General features: G+C 41.0%; 1 protein-coding gene across 1 annotated transcript in view; it reads left to right on the plus strand.

Moving 5' to 3' along the window:
* Positions 1 to 2467: 2467 nt before the first annotated feature.
* The window catches only part of LOC149283776 (pikachurin-like), a 54078-nt gene continuing 28956 nt past the window's right edge, over positions 2468 to 27589 (plus strand). Inside the window, exons 1-2 of the mRNA XM_089497292.1 lie at positions 2468 to 2483; positions 26687 to 26796. Of these exons, the coding sequence (XP_089353418.1) occupies positions 2468 to 2483; positions 26687 to 26796 (126 nt within the window). The remainder of the gene's footprint in view (positions 2484 to 26686; positions 26797 to 27589) is intronic.

The following is a 27589-nucleotide window of genomic DNA, read 5'->3' on the forward strand; positions in this document are numbered from 1 at the left end:
GAAACGAGATCGACAAGTGAAGATGGGACAGCAGAGTGAGACGGTCCTGAGCCATGATCAGAATATCGTCCAAGTAAATGATAAGTCTCACCCCTTGCGTGCGAAGCCATGATACCACAGGACGAAGCAACTTGGTGAAGCACCATGGAGCCGACGAGAGCCCAAACGGAAGACACGTAAAGCGCCATTTCTGCGCTTTCCAATAGAACTGCAGGAGATCCCGAGACTGTTCCGCCATGGGAACCGTGAGGTAGGCATCCTGCAGATCCAACTTCACCATCCAATCGTTCCTTAACAGTAGGTCGCGGAGCAGATGAATCCCCTCCATCTTGAAATGCCTGTAACGTACCAAAAGGTTGAGAGATCGTAAATTGATTACCGGGCGGAAACCGCCGCCCTTCTTTTGAACCAGAAACATGTTGCTGACATAACCTGGGGTGTCGCCTGCGACCGGTTCTATAGCGCTTTTTGACCACAGAGTGGTCAATTCGGTGTCTATGAGCATCTGCTCCTGTTGAGAAAACATGATGGGAGAGGGGAGGATCGGCTGACACGGGTAAGATATCAATTCGATTGAGTAGCCTCGGACACAATCTAGAACCCACGAGTCCGCTGTAACATTTTCCCAGGATTGGAAAAAATGACGGAGACGTCCGCCCACCTGAAGCGGGAAAAAAGGAATGGTTAGTGGTGTACTCACCATAGGGACGTCGATGACCTCTTCCGGAACCCCTGGACCGCCATGGTCTGGCTCGAGAAGGGAAGAATGGCGAAGGTTGTCTGAACTCCCGTCGTGGAGGGAGTTGTGTAAAGGAGCCTCTGGAAGTTCTAGAGGAACTGAAGGCATTACGGCCGGCCAGACGGCCCCTGAATCTGCCGGCCCTGGTGGAAACCCGAGGTTCAAACACTCGTTTCATGGACGATTGGGCTTTGTCTAACGCAGTGAAAGCCCCAACGAATTGCCCCAGTTCTTTAATGAAGGAATCCCCAAACAGGAGACCCTGAGCATCCTTACCCGCCTCCGACAAGGCGAGATTGGCCAATTTAGGCTCCACCTTTAAAAGAATGGCCTTACGCCGCTCAATGCAAAAGGAAGTGTTCACATTCCCAGCAATGCAGATAGCCCTTTGGATCCACCCCAAGAGGGTGTCTGGGTCAACCGATTCCTGTTTCTCTTTGGCATGGGATGCCAATTCAAATAATTTCGTCAATGGGCCAAAAACATCCAGGTGTTTATCCTGGCAGGACTTAAGGGCAGACTCCAAACCCTTCCTAGGGTTCCAGCCAGATTTGGCTAAATATTGGACCATTTTCGGATCCACTGAAGGGGTTTCACACACCTTATTGGGGACAATAGGGCGTGGGCACTCCGCTCGTAATTTATTTCTAGCGGATTTAGATAGAGGGCGTCTAACCCATTTCTCAAGATATTGGGCAATGTGAGCAGAAGGCACCCATTCGGATGAACGTGGGTGGTGAAGGCTTTCTGGGTCAAACAAGCAATCTCCCTGGGGGTCAAGAATCCCTGGTGAGGATGAAGGGTGAGAGACCCCAGGGTCCTCTTGGTTGGGGGAACCGGGTTCCAAGGAATCAAAAGGTTCCTCATCCAACTCCTCATGCGAATCAGAGGAATCCTCAACTGGCACGACCTCCTCAGCGGAGTCAGGCTCCGAATCTGAGTCCTCGGGGAGTGTCTTAGCACACTTCCACCGCCGCGCCCGTTCTGCCTGGCGCGGGTAGGCTCTTTTGCGTGCTGATGCCACGCTATCTAGGGCGGTATGGACCTCGCCATGTTCAAGAATTCTGGAGGTCGGGGGATCAAGGTGCCTTTGTTTGGCCACCGCTTTTTTATGTGCCGTCACTTTAAGAGGTGCCGAAGCACCTTGGAGAGAACAAGTGTTGATTGCTTGAGCAATTGACTGCGACAAGGTAGATGTCATAGATCCCATAGCAGCCAAGATGGCATCAGACACAGATTTTTGAAAGTCTATATGAGGCCCAGAAGTAGAAGGGAGATTACTACTCCCACTAGGCCCAGGCAAAACTGGGTCTGACTCCAAAAGAACATTATCAGCCTGAGAAGGCACTTCTTTAACAGGCTTAGGCATATTAATGAGCTTATGAGCACAGAGACCCTGCAGCAACAATTAAATAATTAAATAATGACCCGGTAACCAAAATAATAACCGGGAGGTGAATCAAAAGATTCTCCGAAAATAAGGGCACCAGGTTGGGAGCTTACCCCTGCCTGGGCGTACAAAACGGTGTCCGGAGGAGCGAGAACGGCGGAGGAACAACCCTGAGCGGCTGAGACGCGTGGAGGAAAAAACCGCGAAGAACTTGACGAGAAGCGGTAGCCGCGCGCATGCGCGGAAAAACGATAGAGCGTCAATGAGAGACGCGAGTAAGAGAAAAAGCCACGGCAAGCTAGCCGGGAGCCAGAGAGACGAGAACAACAAGGCAGGACATGCCGAGCAGGAAGGGTAAGTAGTAAGGGTGGAAAAAACGGAACCCGAAACGGGAAGAAAACCAAATCAAATAAACAAGCTCCAAATGAAAGGGAAATCTATAACGGGAAAAACAAAGCCAGATAAATGAATAACGAAATAGGGACCTGAAATATAGACAGGCAAACAAACGGAGACACGGTAAAACAATAAAGAAATTAGGCAAGATAGATCTAAAATATAATATGACCACACGGTAGAATAATGGAAAACACTGGATGATACTTATCTGATCCAGTGAGCAGCAAAGAAAGAGGATGATTTCCGGGAGGAGTCTGGTGTTATATTGTGTGCTGTGTGATGATTGGCTGTTGGGGCCATATATTGTTTTTTCTTCTCTCTGTTCATATTTTTATTGCTGCTATTGGTGTCAGTAAAGAAAGAGTTAAGCAATAGGAGCCTCCGTGTCTTGCCATAAAATTGGTTCTTATCTGACATCAAATCCTATGTTTCTATGTTTACGTATTGATTTTTAAAAAAGCATCCCTGAACTATAAATTAAATTGTTACAGATTATTTTACACAAAAGATGTTGTGTAGGTGTGAGGCTGAGAATAATTCCTTTACATGTAATACTAGTAAATACATACCTGTTTTTTGCATAGATGACGCTTTCTGTCACTTACTGCACTGATCGTCACTCACACAGCACTCACTACCATCTCGATACTTATCGCTCATAATAATCATTCGTGTCACAGTGTTCAAGTACACAACAATGTGTCGCTCAAACACTTGTATTTTTGTATTTTTGGTGAGGATGTCACCTCACTCGCGGGACATGTTCCACTTCAGGATATCAGGATGCAGCTTCCAGAACGTAGTGAGGACAATGTCACACAGCAAGTGGGAAGAACAAGCGGAGAACCCGGCGCAACATGATAAAAACTCATTGGCAAATGCTATGGGATAATGGTAAAAATATATATATTGTATTACTAATGAGAGTGTGCAAGTGCAAGAATTTATCCATGTTTAATAAAAGAGAAAAGCTTTATTAAAAAAAATCAAAATGGATACATTAAATAAATATGGAACATAAACAATACTTTTATTCATGACTGTTAATAGTTTTGGATCATAAAAAGTATGTTTTCCTCTTTACAAAATTGTTTCAGTTCAGCGATATTCTTGGGGCGTCTGGTGTGAATTGCTCTTCTGGGGTCATGCCACCGCATCTGAATCACGTTGAGGTCAGGACTAGGCCACTCCACAAGGCATATGTTTTTCTGTTGAACCCATTCTGTTGTTAAATTACGCCTGTGCGCTGGGTCATTGTCTTGTTGCATCGCCCAGCTTCTGTTGAGCTTCAATTGATAGACAAATGCCTTACATTCTTCTGGAAAAAAACCTAGAGAATTTATTTTTCGATCGATGACATCAAGCTGTCCAGGCCCTGAGGAAGCAAACCAGCCTCAAAACATGATGCCCCCGCTACTATACTTTAAATTTTGGAGAGGTTTTGATGTTGGTGTGCTGTTTTCTTTTCCTCTACACATGGTCTCATGTGTTTCTTCCACACAAGTCAAGTGTTTTCTCTCTCGACAGAATATTGTTTGTGTGGAACATCCAGGTGCTCTTTTGTGAACTTCCATGCAGCAATGATTTTTGGATGCAGCGTGGTGTCCTCTCATGAATACCATTGTTCTGACACTCTTGGATACTTCTTAAGTTTATTGAGCATTCTGCACTGTTGTCTTGCACTCATCTTTGCAGAATGCTTCTCCATTTATAGATGATTTGTCTCACCATGGACTGAGGAACATTAAGGCTTTTAGAGATAATTTTGTAACTCTTTCCACCTTCTGCATATTGTGGTTTGATTCTGACATAAGGACACAATATTTCCATGCCATACACTGGCCCGTATCCAGGATTTCACCCGCGCTGCATCCCTTTTCTGGAATTTCCTTCCCTATTCCATCAGACTTTTTCCCTTGTAAAGCTCTGTTTTACGAGAAGCTTACAATCCTTCTTCCTAATACTCTCAGCCGGTATCCAAACAATTTATCTAAACAACCAACAACCTCTACAGATCATCCTGACTCAACCAACTCATCTCCATCCAAGCTGTCCTCTCCTCCCTCAACCACTGACTAGATTGAAAGCTCACGAGCGCCCTCTTCTCCTTTTATACCAGTTTGTTGTATGTGATTTTAAATATTCTACTGACTCTGGTGTTACAGCGCTACGGAATCTGTTGGCGCTATGTACATAAATGTAATGTAATGCATATGTTTTTATTGCTGCGCCTTGCAGCGCTGGAGTTTTTGTTAGATTAGTCTGTTTTCTCTTTTAGAGGTCATTACGGCGGCTCAGTATTCTCCATCTCGCATTACTAAACAGATTGTCATTATGGATGAGACCATGTCACATTTTTGTGGATCGTTAATGTACAGAGTGGACACAGTATGGACACTGTTCTCCACACACTGATAAGCATATTATGTCGATAAAGACTGATTTGTTGCAGTAGACTTCCTGTGAATTTCTTTCTGTCTGTGCCTCGAGCAAATCCTGCCCTCTTCACCGCCATATAATAGACCATCAGGTCGCACATTTCCTGTGCTTTAGATTATCTCAATCAGCAGAACGTTCGTTAGGGACAAGACAGCAGGTCAATTCGCCAGTATTGGTATATCAAGGCAAGGGCACATTAGATATATACATACATTACATTTATGTAGCACCAGCAGACTCTGTAGCGCTGTTACAAAAGGAAAGTTAAAAATATGTAACAAAGACAATTTTTAAAATGAATAATTAGATCAAGACATTCCGGCACAAAGAGAGAACATGGCTCTGCTATTGAAAGTTTGTAATCTATTGGACAAAAGGGGAATAACAGAGGTGCACAATGCATGGAAACCCCAAATATTTTGTATCTTTTTAGAAATATTTATTACCTTTCCCCAAATGTAAAACATTTCTTTTCAAATGCCATTAAATTCTAAAATTAAACCGATATTAAAACATTCTATGAATCAATCAAAAATACCCTATGCAATGGAAAGAAATATGAGGGGTCTTACACTAAACACCGCACAATAAAATGTTAGTTTTAATTGAATTTTTGCTTTATATGTGTCCAAGTTCCAAAAAGAAGAGTAAGCAAAAATATTACATTTTTTATAGTTAATAATTACAAAAATACATTAAAGTGTAAATTTAAATATTACATTATAATGCATTTTGATACTTTTTGTTTAGTAGATGTCCCATAGTTTATCAGTCTTTCTAGTCTTTTTATGTAGGAAAACAACTGAATTCATTATAAAACACTGCAAAATATGGCTTTGCTAGTATTCTACAATTCTTCAGTCCCTACTTCTAACCCTGAGAGAGCATCTTCGTGTTCGTCTTTGTGGGGGAAATTTTCGCATTCCACGAATATTCGCCCGTTCTTGTGTTCGGTTCGGGCGAAAATTCGTGTACATTCTTCGTGGTTTTTTTCTTCGTTTTTTTTTGTAGAAGGGGTTAATGCGGTGCGCACTATGCAGCAGCTTTGGCGCCAGGATTTAAATGTCCGCACAAGCAACTCTTATGGTCGCCGGCAGGGGCCTCTTCTGCCATCAACCAATGACGTGCACCTGCACTTTATTGGTTGATGGCAAACACTTTTATTAAAAGTAAATAACACACCAAAATTGCACAGAAAAATTAAATAACAGTATTAATATATTTATATGATTGCTAACAGCAATCACACGCCTATCATGCCCAGGCAACCAGTACATGCTAGAACCTGGGCATGCTGTTAGCAATCACACTACTATCATGCTAAGTCAGCCAGTACATGCTGGAACATTCACTCTCCCGCACCCCCTTACCTCTCTTACAGATTTAAGTTGCGGGCCCGCGGCGTACAGCCCCCTCAAACCCTTTAGGTCCGCTACTGATTAAAAGGAAGGTTTAAAACTTTGTAATCTTCTGAGTAGAGACATAGAGAAAGCAACTGAAGAAGAGATTTGCTATTATGTGGGAATGTTATTCACAGCCATTCCCTCAGACATGTTGTTTTAAGAGCTCAGGAAATGTATTTGATGGCACGGTTTGCATTATTGGGATCACACCTTCATTGTTGACAATAACAATTCTGCTAAAAATGTAAACTGAAACTCAGACTGCTGGGATATACGTACACGAGCTTAGAATGGATCAGCAAGGAGCGCTGTAAATTGTCCATGTTTGCAGGTTTTGCTTTGTTACTTAGAAACATTTCCTGCATATATGTGGAAACATTATATATAATATTACAAAAGAAACAAGACAAAACGCCTGTGCTTGTGCTGGGACTCCCGAAAACGTGGCCTGTTTGTGCCCCACAAAGACTGGATTTCTGCAGCCCTGTTTTACAAATTATTCCCCAGTTGCACTCATATCGAAGTCTGCTTTTCACATCTTACCAAAAATTAGGATGCAACAAAATGGGAGTCCTAGTCCTAGGTTATGCAGTGGTCCATAAAAACCTCTGATAAAATTATTTGTTTAATAATAGTACATACTACATGATGTTTGTGGTGAGACAATGAAAAATCTCATGCAAGTCTCTTTAAATACACTGCAAGTTACCGGGGCCCCCCACCAACAAAGAATGAATGTTAAAGTATTTTGTACGTATTTTAATATGCATTCTGCAACCTGTGAAAAAAAGCTCACTTACCTTTAAGAGAAGCTGCAGCTCTAGGTCAACAGCATAACACCACTTCCAAGGGCTGTGTCAGCGTTGGCTGTGTGAATCAATAGGGGCAGAGAATCTTCTTGAACCCCCTGGAAATCTGTAGCTGGCTGGTTTATAGCATACACTAACGTTCAAAAGTTTGGGTCACTTAGAAATGTCCTTGTTTATGAAAAAAAAAAGCAGATCCTGTCCATTAAAATAACATGAAATGGATCAGAAATCCAGCACGGACGTTGTTAATGTTGTAAATGATTATTGTAGCTGGAAATGGCTGATTTTTAATGGAATATCTTTATGGTTGTGCACAGTGTAGCAGAGGAGACGCTGTTACAGGGTAGGACTGTGTGTCCCCCATGGGAGTAAGCCTGTCAGTCTCAGAAGAGTTCTTTGCCTTCCAACTAGTTCCCCCGAGGTTGAGCCTTTTGGGTTTGAGCTGCGGTTGGACTTTTGATGATCTTCTAAGACCAAGGACTAACTCCAAGGGTGCACACAGGTAGGTCCAACCTGGTCTTAAATTGGCATAAGGGAGCCAGAGTTCCGAATAGTTGAGTAACAAGCTGAGTTCAGGAAACCGGATTTCAGCAGAATAGTCAGTGTCAAGCCGGTCAAACACAGGCGCACATAGCAATAAAACAAAGACAAGATACACTATGGTGAACATAGGTACGACCATCACAGGACAAGGTGTAGTGGTTCTCTGATGGTTTTTATAGGAACATGAGGGAGGGAAAGGGAGTAACGTCGCTCAGTTCACATCGCTCCATTTATGGCGCTGCATCACAGCCATCTTGTGTGTGGCGCAGCTGCGTGCAAGGCCGTAGCCTGCCACTGTGGTCAGAGGGCGCTGGATGAGGATCCACCGGGCATCATGGAACAGTGCCTGAAGGTCTTCCTCATAGTCGTGGATAGACAACAGGCACGTTGTGTTCGCTAATCCAAGTTTAAGTTTAAAAGGTTAACTGGAAGTTAGAAAACCCTTTTGCAATTATGTTACAGCTAAAATGTCCTTATTTCCATGAAAACAGCTGAGTGACCCTGAACTTTTGAGCTGTGTGTCTGGGAAAGAGGCAGATGTATAGGGGGGTCAAATACGCACTCAGCTATCATTTTTATTAAACTACATATGATGGCTGGTGTGTCCCTTTAAATGGCCATACTGACAAGAAAAAACTGTATGTTTATTCATTTTAAGACACTTTGCAATTTGGTATTTTGTGGATAAACTTTATTTATATTATAACTGAAGAATCTTCACTATTTATTGTATGTTAAACTGTCTTGACATGTCGCAGACCAAGCATGGATGTATTTATGAGGTGCTGGAACGCTTGAATGGAAGTAATATATATCGGTAATATTTATTTTGCTTAGCGTAATATCTGCTTGACACTATCACTTTTATAGCCAATGTATAACATATGCTTGTATTAAGTGAGATTGTCTGTTTTGCCACCCGGTCTAAAGCATGATTGGAAACCAGACAAATCAACAGATCTGTTACAAATAAGATCCAACGCTTCAATCTTATGGCTTGAAAGGGAACCAAATGGTCTAAACGTTTTTATTTAATGATAAAACAGATCTAAAAAATCCCCAGTTGGCCATGTCGTAAGATTCTGGATGACATTCCACGTTCCAGACACCGATGTGTATAATGATAACAGAAATATACCACATCCTGCCTCCCGGCATCTGTGATTCATCACGGAGCTTTAGAGGCAAACAGTCCGGACTGCCAACTCCCGCAATACACACAGCGTCCAAAAGTCCAGTGCTGACATAATAAATAGGGAACCATTATATGGATCGCTGTTCGTGCATTGTTGAAAAATATGATATAAGCCATGTTTAATGTTTGTGTCTTTTAACGGCTAATAATATACAAAAATCAAGTGTTCATTTTTATGACAATTGAAATGTAATTTTGAACTCTAAGAGCAGCATAGTTTTCATGTTAATTGGTAATTTTGATGTACCTGGATGATCAGTGAATTCTTTACTCATCAACAATGTTTGTCCTGATCAGTGTTCCCTCTAAGCTGTGCGCTTGTGCGCGCGCACATAGCTTTCAGAGGGAGCGCACACGAACAAAAATTGTGCGCACAACCAGTAGCGTATCGAAAGGTGGGGGGGCGGTCCGCTACCGGTTGTGTGCAGAGGCGGCCTTAGGCGTTGTGGCGGACTACTCCTCTGGCGCCCCCCCTCACTACCCCCCCTCTCTGCCCCTTCAAACTACCCGCCCTCTCTGCCCCTTCAAACTACCCCCCCATGCCCCTTCAAACTACCGCCCCTCAAACTACCCCTTCAACCTACCCCTCCCCTCTGCCCCTTCAAACTACCCCCCCTGCCCCTTCAAACTACACCCCCCCTCTGCCCCTTCAAACTACACCCCCCCTCTGCCCCTTCAAACTACACCCCCCCTCTGCCCCTTCAAACTACACCCCCCCTCTGCCCCTTAAACTACACCCCCCCCTCTGCCCCTTCAAACTACACCCCCCCACTTACCTTGTTGCCGGAGTCCTGCGGTGAGAGCGGGAGGCATCCGTCTTCTCGCTCTGCCGCGGTGGCGGCATTTCATGTTGAGAGCCGGAATAGTCCGGCGCTCAACATGAGATGCCGGCACAGCGACGGAGTCACGGAGAGTAAGGGGCGCCGAGCGGTTCCCGAGAACTTCACGAGCAACCGCTCGGCGCCCCTGACCGGGACTTAGATTTAAGCATCGTTTTTTTTTTAAAACTTTATTTAACATGAATGATGTTAAATAAAGTTTTTAAAAAAAAACGATGCTTTAATCTAAGTCCCGGTCAGGCGCCCCTGCAACCATGGCGCTCTGGTTGTGTGCACAGCACCCCTCCAGAGATGGACAGTAATGTCCGCCGCTATAGGAGCAAGCTCGGTTGGGGAGATCAAGGATCTCCCTCCAACCGGCTTAAAATCAATCAAGGGAGCGGGAGATCTGTTAATACAGACCTCCGATCCTGCTCCCTTACGATGCGCGTGGCAACCGATGCTGTGCGTCGGGATTTGATGTCAGATCCCGGCGCACAGCACTGAAGCCACGCCCACCGTCTTTACTGCACCGGAAGGAGAGGACATAGAAGAGGAAGAACGAAGAGGAGGAAAAGTGACAGAGAAAAGGTAGGAAAACATTCTGTGAGAGTGAATTAGTAAGTGTGTGAGAGTGATGGGTGTTATGCTGTAGTTTAAACTGAATGTTTGTGAATGAGTGTGTGTGTGATAGCATGGATGTGTAAGTGTGTGTGTGGGGGGGATAGCATGGCATAGGGAGGCTGTAATCATATTCCTATCATGCTCAGGTTCCAGCAAGTACTGGCTGCCTGGGCATGATAGGAGTGAGATTGCTGGTAGCAATTATATATTTTTTTGTTCAATTTTGGTGTGTTAACCACACCTTTATTAAAAGTAAGTAACACCAAAATTGGACAGAAAAACTTGATAACAATATTTATATATATATATGATTGCTAATAGCAATCCCACTCCTATCATGCCCAAACAACCAGTACATGCTAGAACCTGGGCATGATAGGACTGTGATTGCTGATAATTTATATTTATATATATATATATATATATATTAAAAAAAGTGGGGTTTTTTTGTTTTTGTTTTTAAATGTGTGGGGGGTCATTTTCGGTTTCAGTCAAGTGAATGCTAAATTTTCAGGTCCAGAATTTTCATTTCGGTGCATCCCTATATATATATATATATATATATATATATATTAGGCCAGACACTAAAGTGGTAGGCCTACACCACATGAATGTTTGGCTTAGTATATAGTGATTGGGGTTATGCTGAATTATTGTCAATGTCTGGCTCAATGTATAGTGATAGGTGTTATGTTGTACCACGGTCAATGTGTGCCTCTCTATATAGTGATAGGTGTTATGCTGTACCACCGTCAGTGCGTGCCTCAGTATATAGTGATAGATGTTCTGCTGTACCACTGTCAGTGTTTGCCTCAGTATATAATGATAGCAGTTATGCTGTACCACCGTCAATGTTTGCCTCAGTATATAGTGATAGCAGTTATGCTGTACCACCGTCAATGTTTGCCTCAGTATATAATGATAGAAGTCATGCTGTACCACCGTCAATGTTTGCCTCAGTATATAGTGATAGGTGTAATGCTGTACCACCGTCAATGTTTGCCTCAGTATATAGTGATAGGTGTAATGCTGTACCACCGTCAATGTTTGCCTCAGTATATAATGATAGCAGTTATGCTGTAACACCGTCAATGTCTGCCTCAGTATATAGTGATAGGTGTTATGTTGTACCACCGTCAATGTCTGCCTTAGTAAATAATGATAACAGTTATGCTGTACCCCTGTCAATGTTTGCCTAACGATAGAAGCTATGCAGGTGCCAAATACTCTAGGTACGCCCCTGCGCACAACAATTTTTCCCAATTTTTTTTTTATCCTTTATGCGGCCTGGAGCCTCCGCTCGTGATCCGCTCATAATTTACTTATGCAGTGAGAATTTCACCTTTAAAAAACATTACAGCAAGTAATACTGTTGTGTAACTAATACTACATTATCACACTATAATGTAGTGTTATTAACCATGAGCGAGCTGTACCAAAAATATAGAATAACAATTTAAATTTAACGTTTGCAGAAGCATATTGTGCGCACAAAATTTTGGCTCTGGGAAAATTTTTGCACAAGAGAAATTTTCTGCGCACACCACCTAAGAAATATTGGTCCTGATACCCCCGTCTATGAGGAATATGACACATATAATGTACAAGAAATCATAGAAAGATTTAATGACACTGTTCAGTATCTAATCTGTCCACTTTTTCTAAATATCTACTACTTCTGCTGGGAGTCTGTTCCACTTATCCACCACCCTTTGGTTCTGATGTGTCTTCTCATTTGAAGTAAACAGCCCTATGGTATTTGGGGTAACACTTTTATGTGTTTTATGTTTCATATCCTCCCTCTCTTTTCCTTTGAAGAGAGTGTTACACTCGTCTACCTTTTTCAGTGTTTTGTGAACCATTTTGTATGAATGAAAACCCAAGCTGAACTTGACGCCTCTTCTGTCCTTGGGCCCTTGCTTGGCATGTGCCACATCATGGTCATCTCTCCAATTCCCTTCCATCTTGTTTTCAAATGGACTAATAAGCAATATAGTATCCAAATTTTAATGTTTCCATAAATTAGATAAGAAAAATGGATATAGTCGTATTAGCCCAAGGTCAAAAGGGGTTGAAGTTCATACCTTTTATTGGGCCTACATAGAAACAGATGTAGAATTTTAAGCTTGTGAGTAGGGCCATCTTATCGGTTAGTCTGACAATTCTAGTTTTGAATATATGTATTGTATGTGCTGCGTAAATTGTAGGTGGTCTATAAAAAATACAATAATAATAATAACAATAATAGTTATGCATGCTTTCCAGTTCTCAGAGGTATCTTCTTGGATGATGGAATGATTCCATCTGAAGTCAAAGGTACACAAAAGGGTTCCAAACACTGTATCTGCTCATAATTTGGGCATTGTTGTTATTGTCATGAGAAGGTGCCCAAAATACATCAGTAAAAGTAAAAGTATATCTTCCCACAGAGCAGGATTTCAGGTCAAGAAGATGTACAAAAAAAGCCAGGGAAAAAAACCCAAAGTGGCTCATCTACTGGTTCTCAGCCTGAATTAATTTCATGATATGGTTCTGTTTAACAAACACACTTGTTTGTTTTTTCTACCTGTACTTCTCCTTCATCTAACCGTGTGGCAGAAACCGGTCTGAAATAAATCAAGAGTGTGTCTGCACCGGGGCTCTTTGGGTTAGAAGGAAGGGATATGTGTTAGCAGGAAACAGGATACATAATGTAAATATTTGTGCGTTTTGTCTCCATACAAGCACAACCAAAAGAGCTTTTAACTAAAACCCAAAAAATAAATACATTCAATAGGGAAATAGAATTTGACAGCAGATAAGAACAAGTCAATCGACTACTAAAGTAAACTAAACATTATGTGGTTTTTGGTCTTGACTTGTATTCAGGATAACATGTCCCTCATATGTTTAAATTCACTCACCTCATATTAACCTTTACCACTTCTGCTAGGAAGCTGTTCCACTTATCCAGCACCCTCTCAGTGACGTAAAACACATAACAAGTAAGTTTCATCCATGTGTAAAACATAAATTAAGAAAACAGTTTACATTGTGTATGGAGTTCCTTTTGTACATTCTTATATGAAAATCTTATTATCACTATATATATTACCTTGGCTAAGAAGAGAACAATTAATCTTTCGTTAATCTTTCATTTTAGGGCTACCTGATGCATAAAGGGGTTGTGTATTAAAAAAGTTTAAATGTTTTATCTCCATTGTAGTGGACCGTTCCACCATACCGGTTAAAGAGATCCTCTGGTTTAGGGAGCTTTAAACTCAATGGTTTGTATATTCTAAAACTGAGAATGGCAAAACAAATGGCTAACTATTTGGGCTTAATGCCATTATAGTAAGCCATGGCCTAAATTTCATTTCATTTTGTCGTCGTAGGTTAGTAGGTCACTCAATGACAACAATTCAACAACAATTCCTACAGCAATGTGTCTATTCACAAAAAGTTGTGCTGCTGTCATGTTGAGCCAACTGCCAAGTTGGCTAAATCCGGCATCTCAAGTACCTGATCGAGTCCCTCTGTCAACTTGGTGCCCGAGTTTAGATCTAATTCCAAATCCAGACCAAACTTGTCATATATTACCAGCCGTGGACTCATTTTGGTCAGGTACAAATCTTATTTGTGTCATGTATAGCACTATGGAATATGATGGCGCTATATAAAACAATAAAAATAAATTAATAATATTAATAATAATGTAGAGCTGGATATATCTTTGTAAAGAGTCATTTGGAGAAATTCAGAGAAATGACTGAAAGATCTAGTCATCAAATCAGGCAACCAAATGGCAACATTAGCTCTTTTATGAGCTGAGAGCTGAAGAATCCAATGCATGACATGTGTAACGCAGGCGTTTGACCATTGGTGATGCTATTGAATGGAATTATCACATTATACTCATTTTATCACTATATAAGCCATCCATCCTTCTTGCGTCCTTCAGAGCTGCGTGGGCCATTCATATTCCACCAGCCCTAGTGTGATTGTTTGCTCCCTGTGCTTGCTCATGGACATAGCGCTACTAGGGTGGCCTCGCTTTATTTCTGTCATTCAAGGGCACAGTATGGAGGAGATGAGATTACACACAGGTGTATATTAAACGTATATCTCACATACACAGTGATTCACATATGCATTGCATACATATAAAATACATTTTATATTATATCAATTATTAGAACGCCTTGGGAACATGTTGATTTCATATTTATATTATAATATACATTCAATCATTACCAAACATGAGCAGTTTCAGAGAATTAGCCTCTCTATTACCAAACATGAGCAGTTTCAGAGAATTAACACCTCTATTACCAGGCGTGAGCAGTTTCATAGGATTAATGCTTTTATTACCAGGCATGAACAATTTCAGAAATGTAACCCCTTTATTACCAGATATGCGTAGTTTCAAAGAATAAACCCCTCTATTACCAGGCGCTACACACAGCCACGCAAAACAAACACAATCATATACAAGCAGATATCACACACAGCGGTTTTCTTACCAGGAGGGACTCATTCAGGAGAGACTTCTGAACTAGACTCAGAGGTCTCATTCTGGAGCAATGCATTGTGGTTCCCTGGAACCCGGGATATAAAGTCCAGGTCATGTGCCACAGGGCCATAACTTCAGTGAGGCTAGAGGGGCTAGAGCTGGTCCTGGTGCTGTAAGGTGATGGACTTAGTTGAACCACTCAGCAGCCTCATAGTGCTTCTGGAATCAGATGTGATGTCAGTGTGCGGTAGGACTTCTGGCCCTACAGTGGGTACCAAGAGCTTGTGCCATGTTAGCCGTGGAAAAAGAAGAAACGTATCATTTGAGGCGCTCATTGTTTACGTTATCTATGGCCAACATGTGCGTCATAATGTATCACTCTCTCTATTACATGTATCAACCGGCACAGTATGTCAGCAAGGCCAGGTTACCACAGTCAATAAGTACAGACAACCGTGCCTAAGTACAGACAGTTAACATTAGTGCACTGGAGCACACTGTAATAGCATGACCATCAAAATCATTTCAGAATTGAAGACTTTTCTCCATAAAGAGGATTATATTATTTAACTATTCATGATCATTTTGCATGAACACACAAAAAAGGTGTTATAATGAAAATAATAAAAAGTAAAATAGTATCATTAATGTAGGAACAAAGTGGTTGTTAGAACATTATGCATATTGCATAGATGTTATTTAAAGGTGACATGTACATGTGATTGCCGCTATAAATATGTAACGGTTCCCCATAGAATTCTGTATGATGTATTGTTCCATTTCCTCCCCTAATGAACTTGGAAACACATCCTACAGATATTATCATTTGGAAAGTTCTATTTCTATTGAGGCATGGAAACATAAAATATTGGACTGCTAAATTCTAAATATACTCTGCTTAACAGTAAAGTATAAAGTCATAGGTCACTCTTATTCATAGATTATTTTTCCTTTTGCACCATGCTGGTACTTCTTCGTGAAATCCTTTTTGATAATACTATAGCAAGCAAGTAAAATGTAATTTTCAGCTCTAATGGGTAGAATTATGATACGCACATTCTCATTTCATTAAAATGTTTACTTATAAAGGGCCAGCCGATTCGGCAGCAATGTATTCTGGTGCAGGCTGGCAGGTCCAGCGGGGCAGCAGTCCCCCCACGCCAAACTGGAGGCAGATCACCGTCTTGGGTGATCAGGTCCCCAGCCTTCATAGATTGCCCTCTTTTAGGTCACAGAGCACAGGGATATCATGTTGTATCTCCTTGGTCTGCAGTGAGGATGGCTGCTCTGGGTCAGACCTAGGACAACTCCAAGGGAACTACGGTAATAATAACATTAAAAGTGACAACATACAAAACCCTGACAATAAACAAGTATAGAAGGAGATGAAGGGGCTCTTGTTGCAGGTAAACCCTTAAATATTGTCTCAGTCCTGTACTTTTTATTAAGTTTTCAGTGTCTGTGACCTTTATCTTAATGTAAAATATGCATATTTAATAACATTCGACGTAGGTGGGATATCTTGGAAAATAGTCTTTTTCTTCACGTGCGTCTTTTTTTTACTTCCATTAGTTATTTATCCATATACCGTAGTCATCTCTAGCTCTGTCTTCACCGCGTCACTTGACTTTCACTTATTTGATTGACGCATTAAATTGACTAATACAAAATGAGCCATCATAGGCACTTTGATTGTCTACTAGATGTTTTTTTCCTTTTTTAAGTGAAATAAATCATATTAAATTACTTGTATTAAAGTAAAATTCATTGTTGCTTGAGCACTAATCTGTCCTTTTTAAAGCCTTGTCAGGAGCTCTTTTTTTCACTTTTTAACAGTTGTGGGTATTTTTCCAGCTCCTGTGTTACTGCACTATATCTCCCATGATCCTTAGCCAATATTTGGCTTCGTACTGCCTGCCTGATGATTATGGGAGATATAGTTCAAGAACAGCCAGTTAGGGTAAGGGGCTGAGTCCATCACAAGGAAGAAATTAAACGCTTATTCCTAGACTACTCCCATTGAATGTTTATAGTATGAAGGGGTTAACAGTGAGTAAGAGTCAGTTAAATCATGGGGTCAAAGGTGGTCCTGAATATCTTATGGAATCCTTTAGAAGTTTAGATAAACACCAAAGCACAGCAGCAGAAAGCTATGGCACATTTACAGATGGAGTTGAGGGTCTTGCTCATGAGCGTGCAATGTAGCCTTCTGGCAATTTCATCTAGCGTCTAGTTCCTGGCGAGAATGGGGGGCTTTCCGAAGGCCCCACTCATAATCTTACATTCTGAAAGGAATTCTATGGGTAACCAAGATGAAAGGAGCAATAAAAAAAGAATAATAGTAATAATAATATCATGTTCAGTTATGTTTCCCAACTAGGCACAGTATGGTCCAAATGAGGAATATCTAAACTTTTACTGTGATAAATGAACCAATGTAACAGTGTTTGCAAAGTAAAATAAACAATATACAAGCGCAAGAAATGTACAGTAGTGGCTTAAAATACTTAAAATTGCATGATTATTCCTCCCCTTTCTTTCCCCTGTTGTTTGGTTATTTGTTCAGGCAGTCTTGGTTGGGGTCAGGTGAGAAGAACGGAGAGGAATCCAATTAACAATCCAGGTTTAACCACCTTTTAAACTTTCTTAAGATGAAATGGTTGTTTACTTTCAAGACAAATATCTCCAAATTACGTATACTGCTAAATAAACAACAAGAACAAGTTATAGGTAGTTTTACTAATTTAGTTAATTTGTGCCAAAAGTTGACAGTTTCTCGTTAATTTATTTTCGGATCCAAATGAAAAATAAATACTAAACATTCTTAACTTTGAAAAGACAAAGGAGTCTTCAGCTCTTCTGTCAGTGGAGCAATTATGTGGAATGGCTGGTAGATCAGTGCATCCCAACACCTTTTCAACACATCCTTATCTTCACACCCTCTTCCCGCAGCACAGAGGGGATGCGTGTATCAGGTCCACCTAATCACTCTTACAGCTCCTCATTTTCTCCAGATTAAGACTAAAACAAAACACTATTCATTATTTTCTTTTTAATTACATACCAAAAACAACCACCTCCGTCCCTGAGAGAGGAACACCCTAGAGGCAACAGATCCTATGATATGCTAAATCCATTGTATGGCGGAGATTCCTGTGATTCTTATCTCATCGAGTATGCAACCTTCAAATTAGGACTAATGAGGCAAACTAATCATTAGTGCCGTAGTACATACATTCAGGCCCAGACTGGCCATCTGGCACAACGGGCAAATGGACGGTGGCCGATAGAGCCAAATACTTACAGATATTGCAAAAAATCGTCGGAGGAGCTGGGGAGCTGCGGCTTCTACCTAAGTTATTTTCTCATTTCTAAAGAATGTGTTTTAGCGGGGTGTCAGAAATCTTCAAATGCGAAAACAGAAATTTATCATCTTTTATGTTTTTTACTTTCCTGTAAACCGCCCCCCCCCAGGTGCGGTGACACAGGTAGGATCAGCGAAAAGATACTGTAACGGCTTTAAACATAAATGAAACGGTTAATTACTCTATTTGCTAAAAAATCCCACTTTTTAAAATCTGTATGTTATGGAATGCAGGCAGGGTGCAGGCTACTGACTGCGTGGCAAATAAATTTGGGTCGGATTGGGCAGCAAATATCTTTTTTTACTGTAGCTGTTTCACGCAGTCGATCGCGTATAACATTCATTCGGTGAAACCAGACCGCAGAAACCCTTATACTTTATCTCTATTGATTTCAAAAGAATCACAAGTGATGGAATTTAGCTGTGATTTATAGTTGTGATTTGCTGCTCGGTGAACCCAAAAAGTCTAAAAATTGCAAATTAACTGATGCTACAAATCTCGTTAATATAGCATTCATATACTGCTTGCGGTTTGCTTGTGGCGACACAGTAACAAGAGGCGATCTGAGCAAAGCGTATCAGGCAGGGAAAGGGTGTCTTTTCCTTAAAAGGGACATTGACAGCTTTTAACGTTGTTTCATTTTTTAATAGCCTATTGTTTTTTTTATTTGCTAAGAGTATAATTATTTTAGAGATGGTTGGTTTTACCCGTGAGATACGGGGCAAAATTGAGTAAACTAAGTACTTCTCTAAAATCTAAACCTAAAACCCTCTCCTCGCCATATAACAAATCCCGTGAGGACCAATATGCTTCTATCAAAGCAGAGCATACATTTAATGGGACTGTCTAATGTCCCAGGCAGCCTCCTCAACAAAGAATGCATATTAACACTCAATGAGTAAATGTGGGGGCCGACTGACGGTGAGTACATCGAGTGGGCACCGGCAGCGGGAGGTGGGTTCGGCACAACTGGGCAAACATTGGTAAAAACTGGGCCAACATTGGACTGATATGCCACAACAGCTGGGGCCACCACTGATCTAGTCAGACTAGACCATGGGGGATGTGCAGGATCTGGAGTGTCATAGGCTATGGATCTCTGCCTTGGATGATGGGTGATGCAGTTATCTGGAATGTCAGACACCCGCCTGCCCCAGCTAATAGTATACAAAGCAGATAAGAACCCCCTTGGCCCACCTAGTCTGCCTATTCTCCCTGATGTAAAGACTAAGTACGTACGTCACTACATCACCAATTGTTCTTATCGAGGACAACTACAGAACCTAAATCTCAAAGAAAAAATAGCTTTCACATTTTTAGAAAAAAAACAACAAAAAAAAGTATCATTACAGCCCTTCTGGACTAGTGGCGATGTAATGATTCTGGTGGGGAAAAAACAAATCACCTTTTAGGTTCTTATGTGTGTGTAGAAAACATCCAAATCAATGTTCCAGGTGGGGGGTGACATTCTCTAAGTGATCCCCTACCTGCCGGCCTGATACTCTGCGCTGGCTCTAAGTAGCCGGATCATCCCTTTGCGCTGCGGTGTCCCTTTTTTTCCGTGCCTCCTAATCCCTACATGTTGCTATATTAGTCTGAGTGGCTGGAGCAATCTCAGACCTCCATCTGGGAGATTAATTCTGATTTATCTTCTTAACACACACTCCCTGTCCTTTAGTCTACAGGGTCTGGTTTTAAAGAAGCCAGAAAAAAAGAAAAAGAAAAAAAAATAAACTTGTAGTTCAGGGAAATGTAGAGGGCAGTGTGACAGCTTGTGAATTTTGGATGTAATTTGGGGAGGAAGTGGGTGTTCTCCAGGAGACACACATTGGGAATTGCTTTCTTGTGCTTTTTGCAGCACCAGGGGATGCACTCTCATTGGGAGCCACTCCTTCACATGCTGTCTCCCCGACCAGCCCTCTCTGCCTCTGACTGTCTGACTCTCATCTGGATCACATTGGCTGCAGGACCCTCTAGTCCTTACTTTTTAAATATACATTGTTCCCCTCCCCCAGTTCCCCTCTGGTTTAAATTCCACTCTTAGATTTTTTAATCTTTTTTGCTTTTGTTTTGGATCTTTTTTTTTGCTCATTTTGTTTTGGATTGTTATTTTGCTCATTTTGTTTTCTAAACAAATGGATTTCCAGAAACACTCTTTTTTTTTTGTTACAATTCTTTTTATCTTCTGCACTGGGAATACTCTGAGCTCCAGAAAACTTACCCTTAGGAGACAAGGTAACAACAACATTTTGTGATTTTTATCTATCTATCTAGAAATGATCTGCTAATCCAATTGATGTAGGATGCAGCTCTTATTGTGTTCAGCCTCCTGATGTTGGCTGAGCTTGATTTGAGTTGCAGATCACATCAACTAACTTTAAAGATTGCTGAAGCTATGAATTAGCAGAACATCTAACACAAAGCCCTTTAGTGAAATATACATTAGAGCTATAAGGGTGACTTACTGTGTGATGAAGAAGTTTAAATAGCATGTAAGAAATGGGCTTCTCACTTCCATTTACTGCTGCATTCTGGAGCATCTGTACCCAATAAGGACAGGCATGAGAACTGAAACTTAAAATACAAGGGGGTAGAACAAAGACATGTTTGGTATTAAGCTAGTAAAAAAAGCCTTTGTCTGGAAAATATGTGCTGTTAGCATATGCTGGATACCTCTTGAAGCACAGTTTCCTGCACTAAAGTCCTTGTTGTCAGTACCCAGCATCCAGCTCATTTAGAAGTCACTGTTGTTTGGTGTTAGGGATTTATTCACTAAACAGTGTGTGACATTTCTTTAAAATAATTAACTATGCAGGGCTAGCTTAGAACTGTTTACAGTAGAAGCTTGGTAAAGGTGGACCTCCTAACAGTGACAGAAGTCTCATCACAGGTACAAGAATAGTTTAAGTTAAGAGATGCCTTTCACAAGAGATGCGGGACTGAAAAGATTGTAAGCTCTTTAGTACCATGAACTAGATCAGCGTGGAGAAAGCCCTTATATGATACGGACTGAAAGCTTGTGGAAGCTTTGAGTTCAACACCTTGCTGTTAAGTGGCCATGTGCAATGTATTATGTAAGCTGTAAAGCTGCTGCAACTGTTCCTAGAGGTAGGTTAGCAAAGGCAGCAAGGGGTAAATTACCCCCTGGACTGCTTTAATTTAAACATTTTGGCTCACTTCCTGAAGCATTGTTGTTTTCTACTTGCAATTTTGCATGTATTTACCAGCACCGGTGAACAACTTAGGGCACAATCAATATCCTGAGCAGATCCTTTCTGTGCTCCTTTTACTGTCTTTTATTCATTTCTGTAAATGTGTTCTAGACAGGACTGGACAGTGCGTATCAGGCATGTTATGTGATATTTCCTAGACTACAGTATTGCTGGATTGTCTGGTTGGATTGGCACCCCTGGCTGAATGCTGGTTCTCTCCTCAACGCATTGTTTAATGTTTCCATAAGAATAACAAAAATCCAGTTATTATAATCAACCTTTTGATTTTTAATGTAAAAGGGACATGATGAACATTTAAAGGGACCTCTCCGCTATCAAATGCATTAACAAGGATATGATGGCTGGAGTGTCCTTTTAATTGAAGAGAATTATAAAAATGTAATTATTATTACTATTTATATAGCACCAACTTACATGATGGAGTTCCTTGTTAGCAGAACTCTCTGACCTGGAGAGGGAAACGCTGCTACCTTGGCTCTCTGGGTCAGTTTCTTCTTACTCATGAAATCATGCCCACCCACATTCCACTGGCTCCACCCTTATGCACTGATGTCTCCGCCCCTATGTGTGTGCTAACCCTACCTCTATTCAAAGCCACTCCCCCAGAAGAGATTGGGGTCCGGGTAGCCTGTCCTGGAGTCAGTAAAAAAGCTTAAGAGGGACTTATCTGACCAAATGAATCGGGTTTGCACCATTTAAAACATACCATTATCTCTGCGAATGGTGGTCATATTATCAATTGTCAAACTTAGTGGCAAACGGTTAAATACAAATATGAACTATTATATTTTTATTATTTTAAAGACATTGTTACGTTATATAAGTACTTCTAAAAAAATTTGAATGGGGTAAATTATGGCTCCATGTTCGTTTCCCAGTGGAACGATGTGAGATTATTTTCAGATATTGCAACAAATCCTGATCCCATCAATAGTCGCCTAGGCTGAAAAGAACAGCATGTAAATTGTAATAAAGATTGATTTTACTTGATTTTACTTTTTGTAAAGAAAATATGTAAGTGATGTCCTCCTTGCAAATGCAAACTCTGCAGAATCCCCCATATGCATTTACCCCATTTACCTGCCCCCTGCTATCTGTCACACAGGAGATGGGATCGGCTGAACATATCTCTGACTCCTGCCATATCATAGACTTACCGCCGGTCAGCTCTGGCACTGCAACAAAATACTTGATCGTTAGCTTTCGAGGCAAGAATTAGCTTTTGCGGGCCTTGCTTTTACATATATTTAACATAATCTTACTTTCAGGTAGCTTTTAGTGAGTTAGACCATTTAGTTATCATACTTTAGAATCCCTCCCATGAACTATGCCACCCTAACTCTTGCATCAGTCAAAAGGACCCATGGTCCTTGCCCCCATCCCTGTGTACATACATAAATACATACACACATACATACAGACATACGTGCACACTCACACACTCTTACCTGAAGCCAGTCTTGCACCCTGCTCAAACACCCCTATAGCGGCTAGACCAAGTCAGACCAGACCTGTTTGAAGAATATGCACTGGCCTAGGGGATGCCCCTGTCCGGTGACATATCTTAATGTAACAAAATATCATTATTGCACCATTGTTGTATCTGGTGAGAGTTTGTAGGTTCCCCAGATAGATTTACTATGAGAAAATGTAACGCTCCTTTTAGGTAGCTGCTGAGGACTGCCTGCAGTGTGTGTGAAGTTATAAACTCATAGAAGGAATCAATTACTTAATAACATGCGTGCGTCCCCCCCATAATGCGGGGAGATTGCAATAGCTGGAACATGGAGGAGGAGGCTGGCTGCTGCAGCAGGGCTGCCTCTTCTGCTTCAGGTCACTGCTTTATTTTTTTCCATTTTGGAAGAATATATATTAAAGTGTAGAGTGTCTGGGACATTAAACTGTCTCTTTCACCTGAATTCTTGCAGAATAATAGCACTTTTCCCTATTCAAAGAGCGCGATTCTCCATAATGTACCACTGAGAATCCTTCTACTCTTTACCCAGTGACATATCCTGGCCTAGCGGTCCAGGGGGCAGACCAGACTTGGGCGACCAGACTCCCTGGTACCCTGCTGCTCAATGGACCTTCGATCTCCCCATCCGGCCCATTTTCACTATGGCAGCAATGCAGACTCAGCACAGCCTCCACATGCCCCTCTACGACACAAAGAGATGGGATATGATGTCATTTCCCGGTGCTCCGTGTCTTAAAGGCACGCGGCCCTTTTAATGCGGTGCGGACGCTCACTGAGAAGGGGGACTAGGGCGGCGGGGGAGGAAAAAATTTCGCTGTCTATACCGTAATGTAATTTTCTAAACTTGTGCCCATTAGTACAATAAGGAGTTCAGGAATGCTTTAAAGTTTACATGGTAATAACCACTAAATGCAAAAAGATGCTTAATTTTTGTTAGTTCGTGAGATTGTTGTTTTCTTGAATATTTTATTGTTGGAAAAAATGTGTGTTCTTTACTTTTATTATGTTCAGCCGTACCTCCTACCCAGCAGCTAGCGGCTGTTCCATGTCCCTTTAACAATTTGCCTTCAGATATAGATGTGTTAATAATACCCTTCTGTTCGCATACAGTACAGGCTTCTCCGAAGCTGCTACATTGGTTATTCTATGACAATAGTATCCTTTAAGCCCCACTGATCTAACATGTGTGCTTCATTATGCCCCATTGTTCTACAGTCATGAACTTTGGACTAAAGAAAGCTGGGTCTTGGTGAAGAATTCTCTTCTATCCGTGTAAGACGCGGGCTTTTACAGTATGTCGCCCCAACACAGCTGCTTCTAGAATACAAAAATAGCAACCAAACACCCAGTAACTTTTTGGAGGGCCTGTGATCGTCCAACGATACCCCGTTAATGCCTTCATAATGCTTTGTGGATTTGCCAATGTAATGTTTATGTCGCCGGTCCATGAAACTATCTTTGTATACAGACTGTCGTAGCTTCTTGTGCAGCAATAAAAATGTAATTTTAACATTTCATTTAGAAAGAATTAAAGGTAGAGCAAAGTTTTTGGAATTGTGGAAAAGCAGACTTTTTTAGTATCATTCTGTAAAACATGTTTTATGTTTTACATTATTTTTCCTTACTACGATGGATGGGGTTTTTTTTGCTGGGTTTAGAAGGTTCTGCAAAAATTATTACATTGCAAAGTTTTTTTTAATTTAATTTTATAATCTATCCTTTTGGTGATCTGATGACTTCCCCAAAATCAGTGTTTGGATGAAAAGCTCCAGAACATGTTTGACCCTTATAGGCATAAACACGATAGATGTGGCTTTCTTTCTGAGAGTAATTTTATTAGTTATACAGGGTAAGAGTAATACAAATCCAGACAAAAAGTTTTTCTATACGTATGTATAAATACATACATACATAAAATATATGGCTTGACCTAGGGAAAAATACCGTACTTTTGTATATATATTCTAGTTCACAATAGATTGGGGTTTATTCACTATATGAAGAGTTGCCAGCAGTGTTGTGTTTCCTTGAAAGGAAGGGGACCACGTGATTTTTTATATTTTCTTAAGGAGGTTGTTGTCTGTAATTGCTTTGTGACCAAAGCTTTCAGTGGCGACCTTTTATAGTCTCATATACTAGATGTTCCTTCGTTAGATGGTTGCTCATCATAGCTGGTGCTACCGTAGAAGCCGTTTGAACGACTTAGAGACAGCATTGATCTCCGGGTCCCCCGTTGAAGGATGGCGCGAGGAAACTTATGCCAAGTGCCTACAGAACCATGATAATTCTCTATTTATATGGTGTGTGTTTAGAAAATGTGAAGAAATGCAGTTAAACGTTCCCGGTGCTGGATCTGAGACGTCTGGGGCTGTGCGCCACATCAGGCTTGTGTGCGTTCCTCTGCAGTGCCCGTGGTGTTTTGTGTTGTTTTTTTTATAAGATTGAATATATTTTTGATTTTGTGATTCATGCTTTTGGAAATCTTTCCCTCTGTTGGTTAGGGCTTTGGGGGTAGGGCATTACTGAAACTTTTTATGACTTATTGTGTTATACTTTTTATGTGACCCCCATAACGGAGTAGAGCATTAAGAGGCAGAATTTTTTATTACCGTATATTTACGCAAAATGATTCTTTTGTTTCTATACATGCTGTAGAACACTGTGATAGTCGTGCCCAGCTAACATTCTGCACTCCTAGGAGCATCAGGGGAGCAAAGAGGGATTTGGGTCCAAACTAGGGACTGTCCCTCAGCCAGGGGCATTTACGAGATTTTTGTGAGGCATTTTAGGGAGGTCACAACTAACAACACATTTGGCTATGAACCCATATTTTTCAAGCTGATCAATGCGCACCATAGAGTAACAAATAAGCTTTTCATATGATCTGATAATTTGATGCTCCTACCATATAGACACCGTAGTCTGAACAAATTCATGAATTCCTTCCAGTAGCTGTGTGTATAGAAGAAGCCCTGGAACAGCCGAATCAGTTTGTATTCCTATACGTTCCGTGATTGTGTATCCGTGTGGTGTGTGTGTGTGTGTTGTGTGTGATCACCATAAGTGGGACTGTTGAGAACTGAGAGCAAACTTCTGCTGTCTGTATTATCTACCTGCTGTCCTCCTTCTCTGAAACACAAAAAAAAAAAAATTCTAAATATATAGCTTTAAATTTATACATGTGTAATGGTTTCTGATTTATTATTATTTATTTTAATATATATATATATAGCGCCATCAGATTCTGCAGCACTGTACAAAGGGTAGACAATAGAACAATTAGTATATAACACAAGATGACATACAGAAACAACAGGTGAGGAATGTCCTGTTTAAAGAGCTTACAATCTAGATGCACAAGGGTAGTATTCATGTCATTGGCATTCATGTGTTGCTGACATCCCCCAAACCATATTCACTATGTTTCTTGGTTTGCATCTTGCGCAATGTGTGTAGGTGTGTGTAGCTGCGTGTATGTGGTTTCTCTTAAATGCTGCGCAGTGCATATACACTCAGTGCATGGATATTTTCTATTGTAATTGTCAGTTTTAAAGGGACATTCATGTCATCTGTCTTGACCTGATTGATCCTTTAAGTTAAATGCCCGCCTTCTCCTGCTCTGTAAGCATGTTTTCTTTGTTAACCCTTAAAATGCCAGTTATGTTGGATTTTTAGGAGGTGTATGTATGCCATCGTGTCAGAAATGTTTTTTTTCTTGTGCTTTTATTGATCCACTACTAATTTATTTATTTTATGATAGAGCGTTTGGGGCCTCCCCTGGACATACATCTTGAAGCTTTGAATTGTACCGCATGCAGCGTACAATGGAGGATGCCAAGGCAGCACGCTGGTACCATCAATGGCTACACGGTAGGTAAAGCCATACGTTACCATCCCTATCATGAGCTCAGTATGTGCAATGGAGTCAGTTTATAAAAACATGTTAAGGTCACATAAGTTTTCAGGACCTCAGAGGTCATTTCTTCAAATTGAAACCACCATCAACATTAATAAGTATCAACATTCATTCACACCAAAGACTCTTGCAGTGAATCTAAGGAAACAGTAACTGGAGGTCACACGCTTCGGAAAAAGCCCACCATTAAAGATATACATAGAAAGCATATTCATGCTTCTGAATAGGACTCGATTCTAGGATCCTCTCCCCAAGCGTGAACCTAATGGGCGCTCATTTTATTATCTCTTCTATAGCTTAGCATGTACTGGTGCATGTACTGGTGCTCAAAACATGAAGCCAGAGGGGATTCAGAGGAGCATCCCTTGTGCCCAAAACCTCAAAACAGCTTAAAAACTTTTATCGCAAGTATCTTTAAGACTGTCCATAGTGTTAAAGATGTTAATACAACATATGGGCAGGTTTTAATGATTAATGTCAAGTTTATTTTGGCGATAGAGCCACTTAAACATGAAACAATACGATAGAAGACAAGGTTAATAAATTATTGAGCAAAGCCAATGTAAAAAAAAAGGATTGTGCATAACCCTTGGGCTTTGGAAAGCGTTTCTAATGAGGTAAGGCTATTGAATGTATTGATGAAAAAATAAATCGTATCGTATAGGTCTTCTCTGATGCCGTACAATGAAAATAATTTCTAAATGGCAAGGACTTTAAATGAAAAGCATGCTGCCGTCAGGAGTTATT

The sequence above is a fragment of the Sceloporus occidentalis genome, unplaced genomic scaffold (genome assembly GCF_023333645.1).
Source record: "Sceloporus occidentalis isolate IW3139 unplaced genomic scaffold, rSceOcc1.0.p SCAF_101, whole genome shotgun sequence".
NCBI lineage: Eukaryota > Metazoa > Chordata > Lepidosauria > Squamata > Phrynosomatidae > Sceloporus > Sceloporus occidentalis.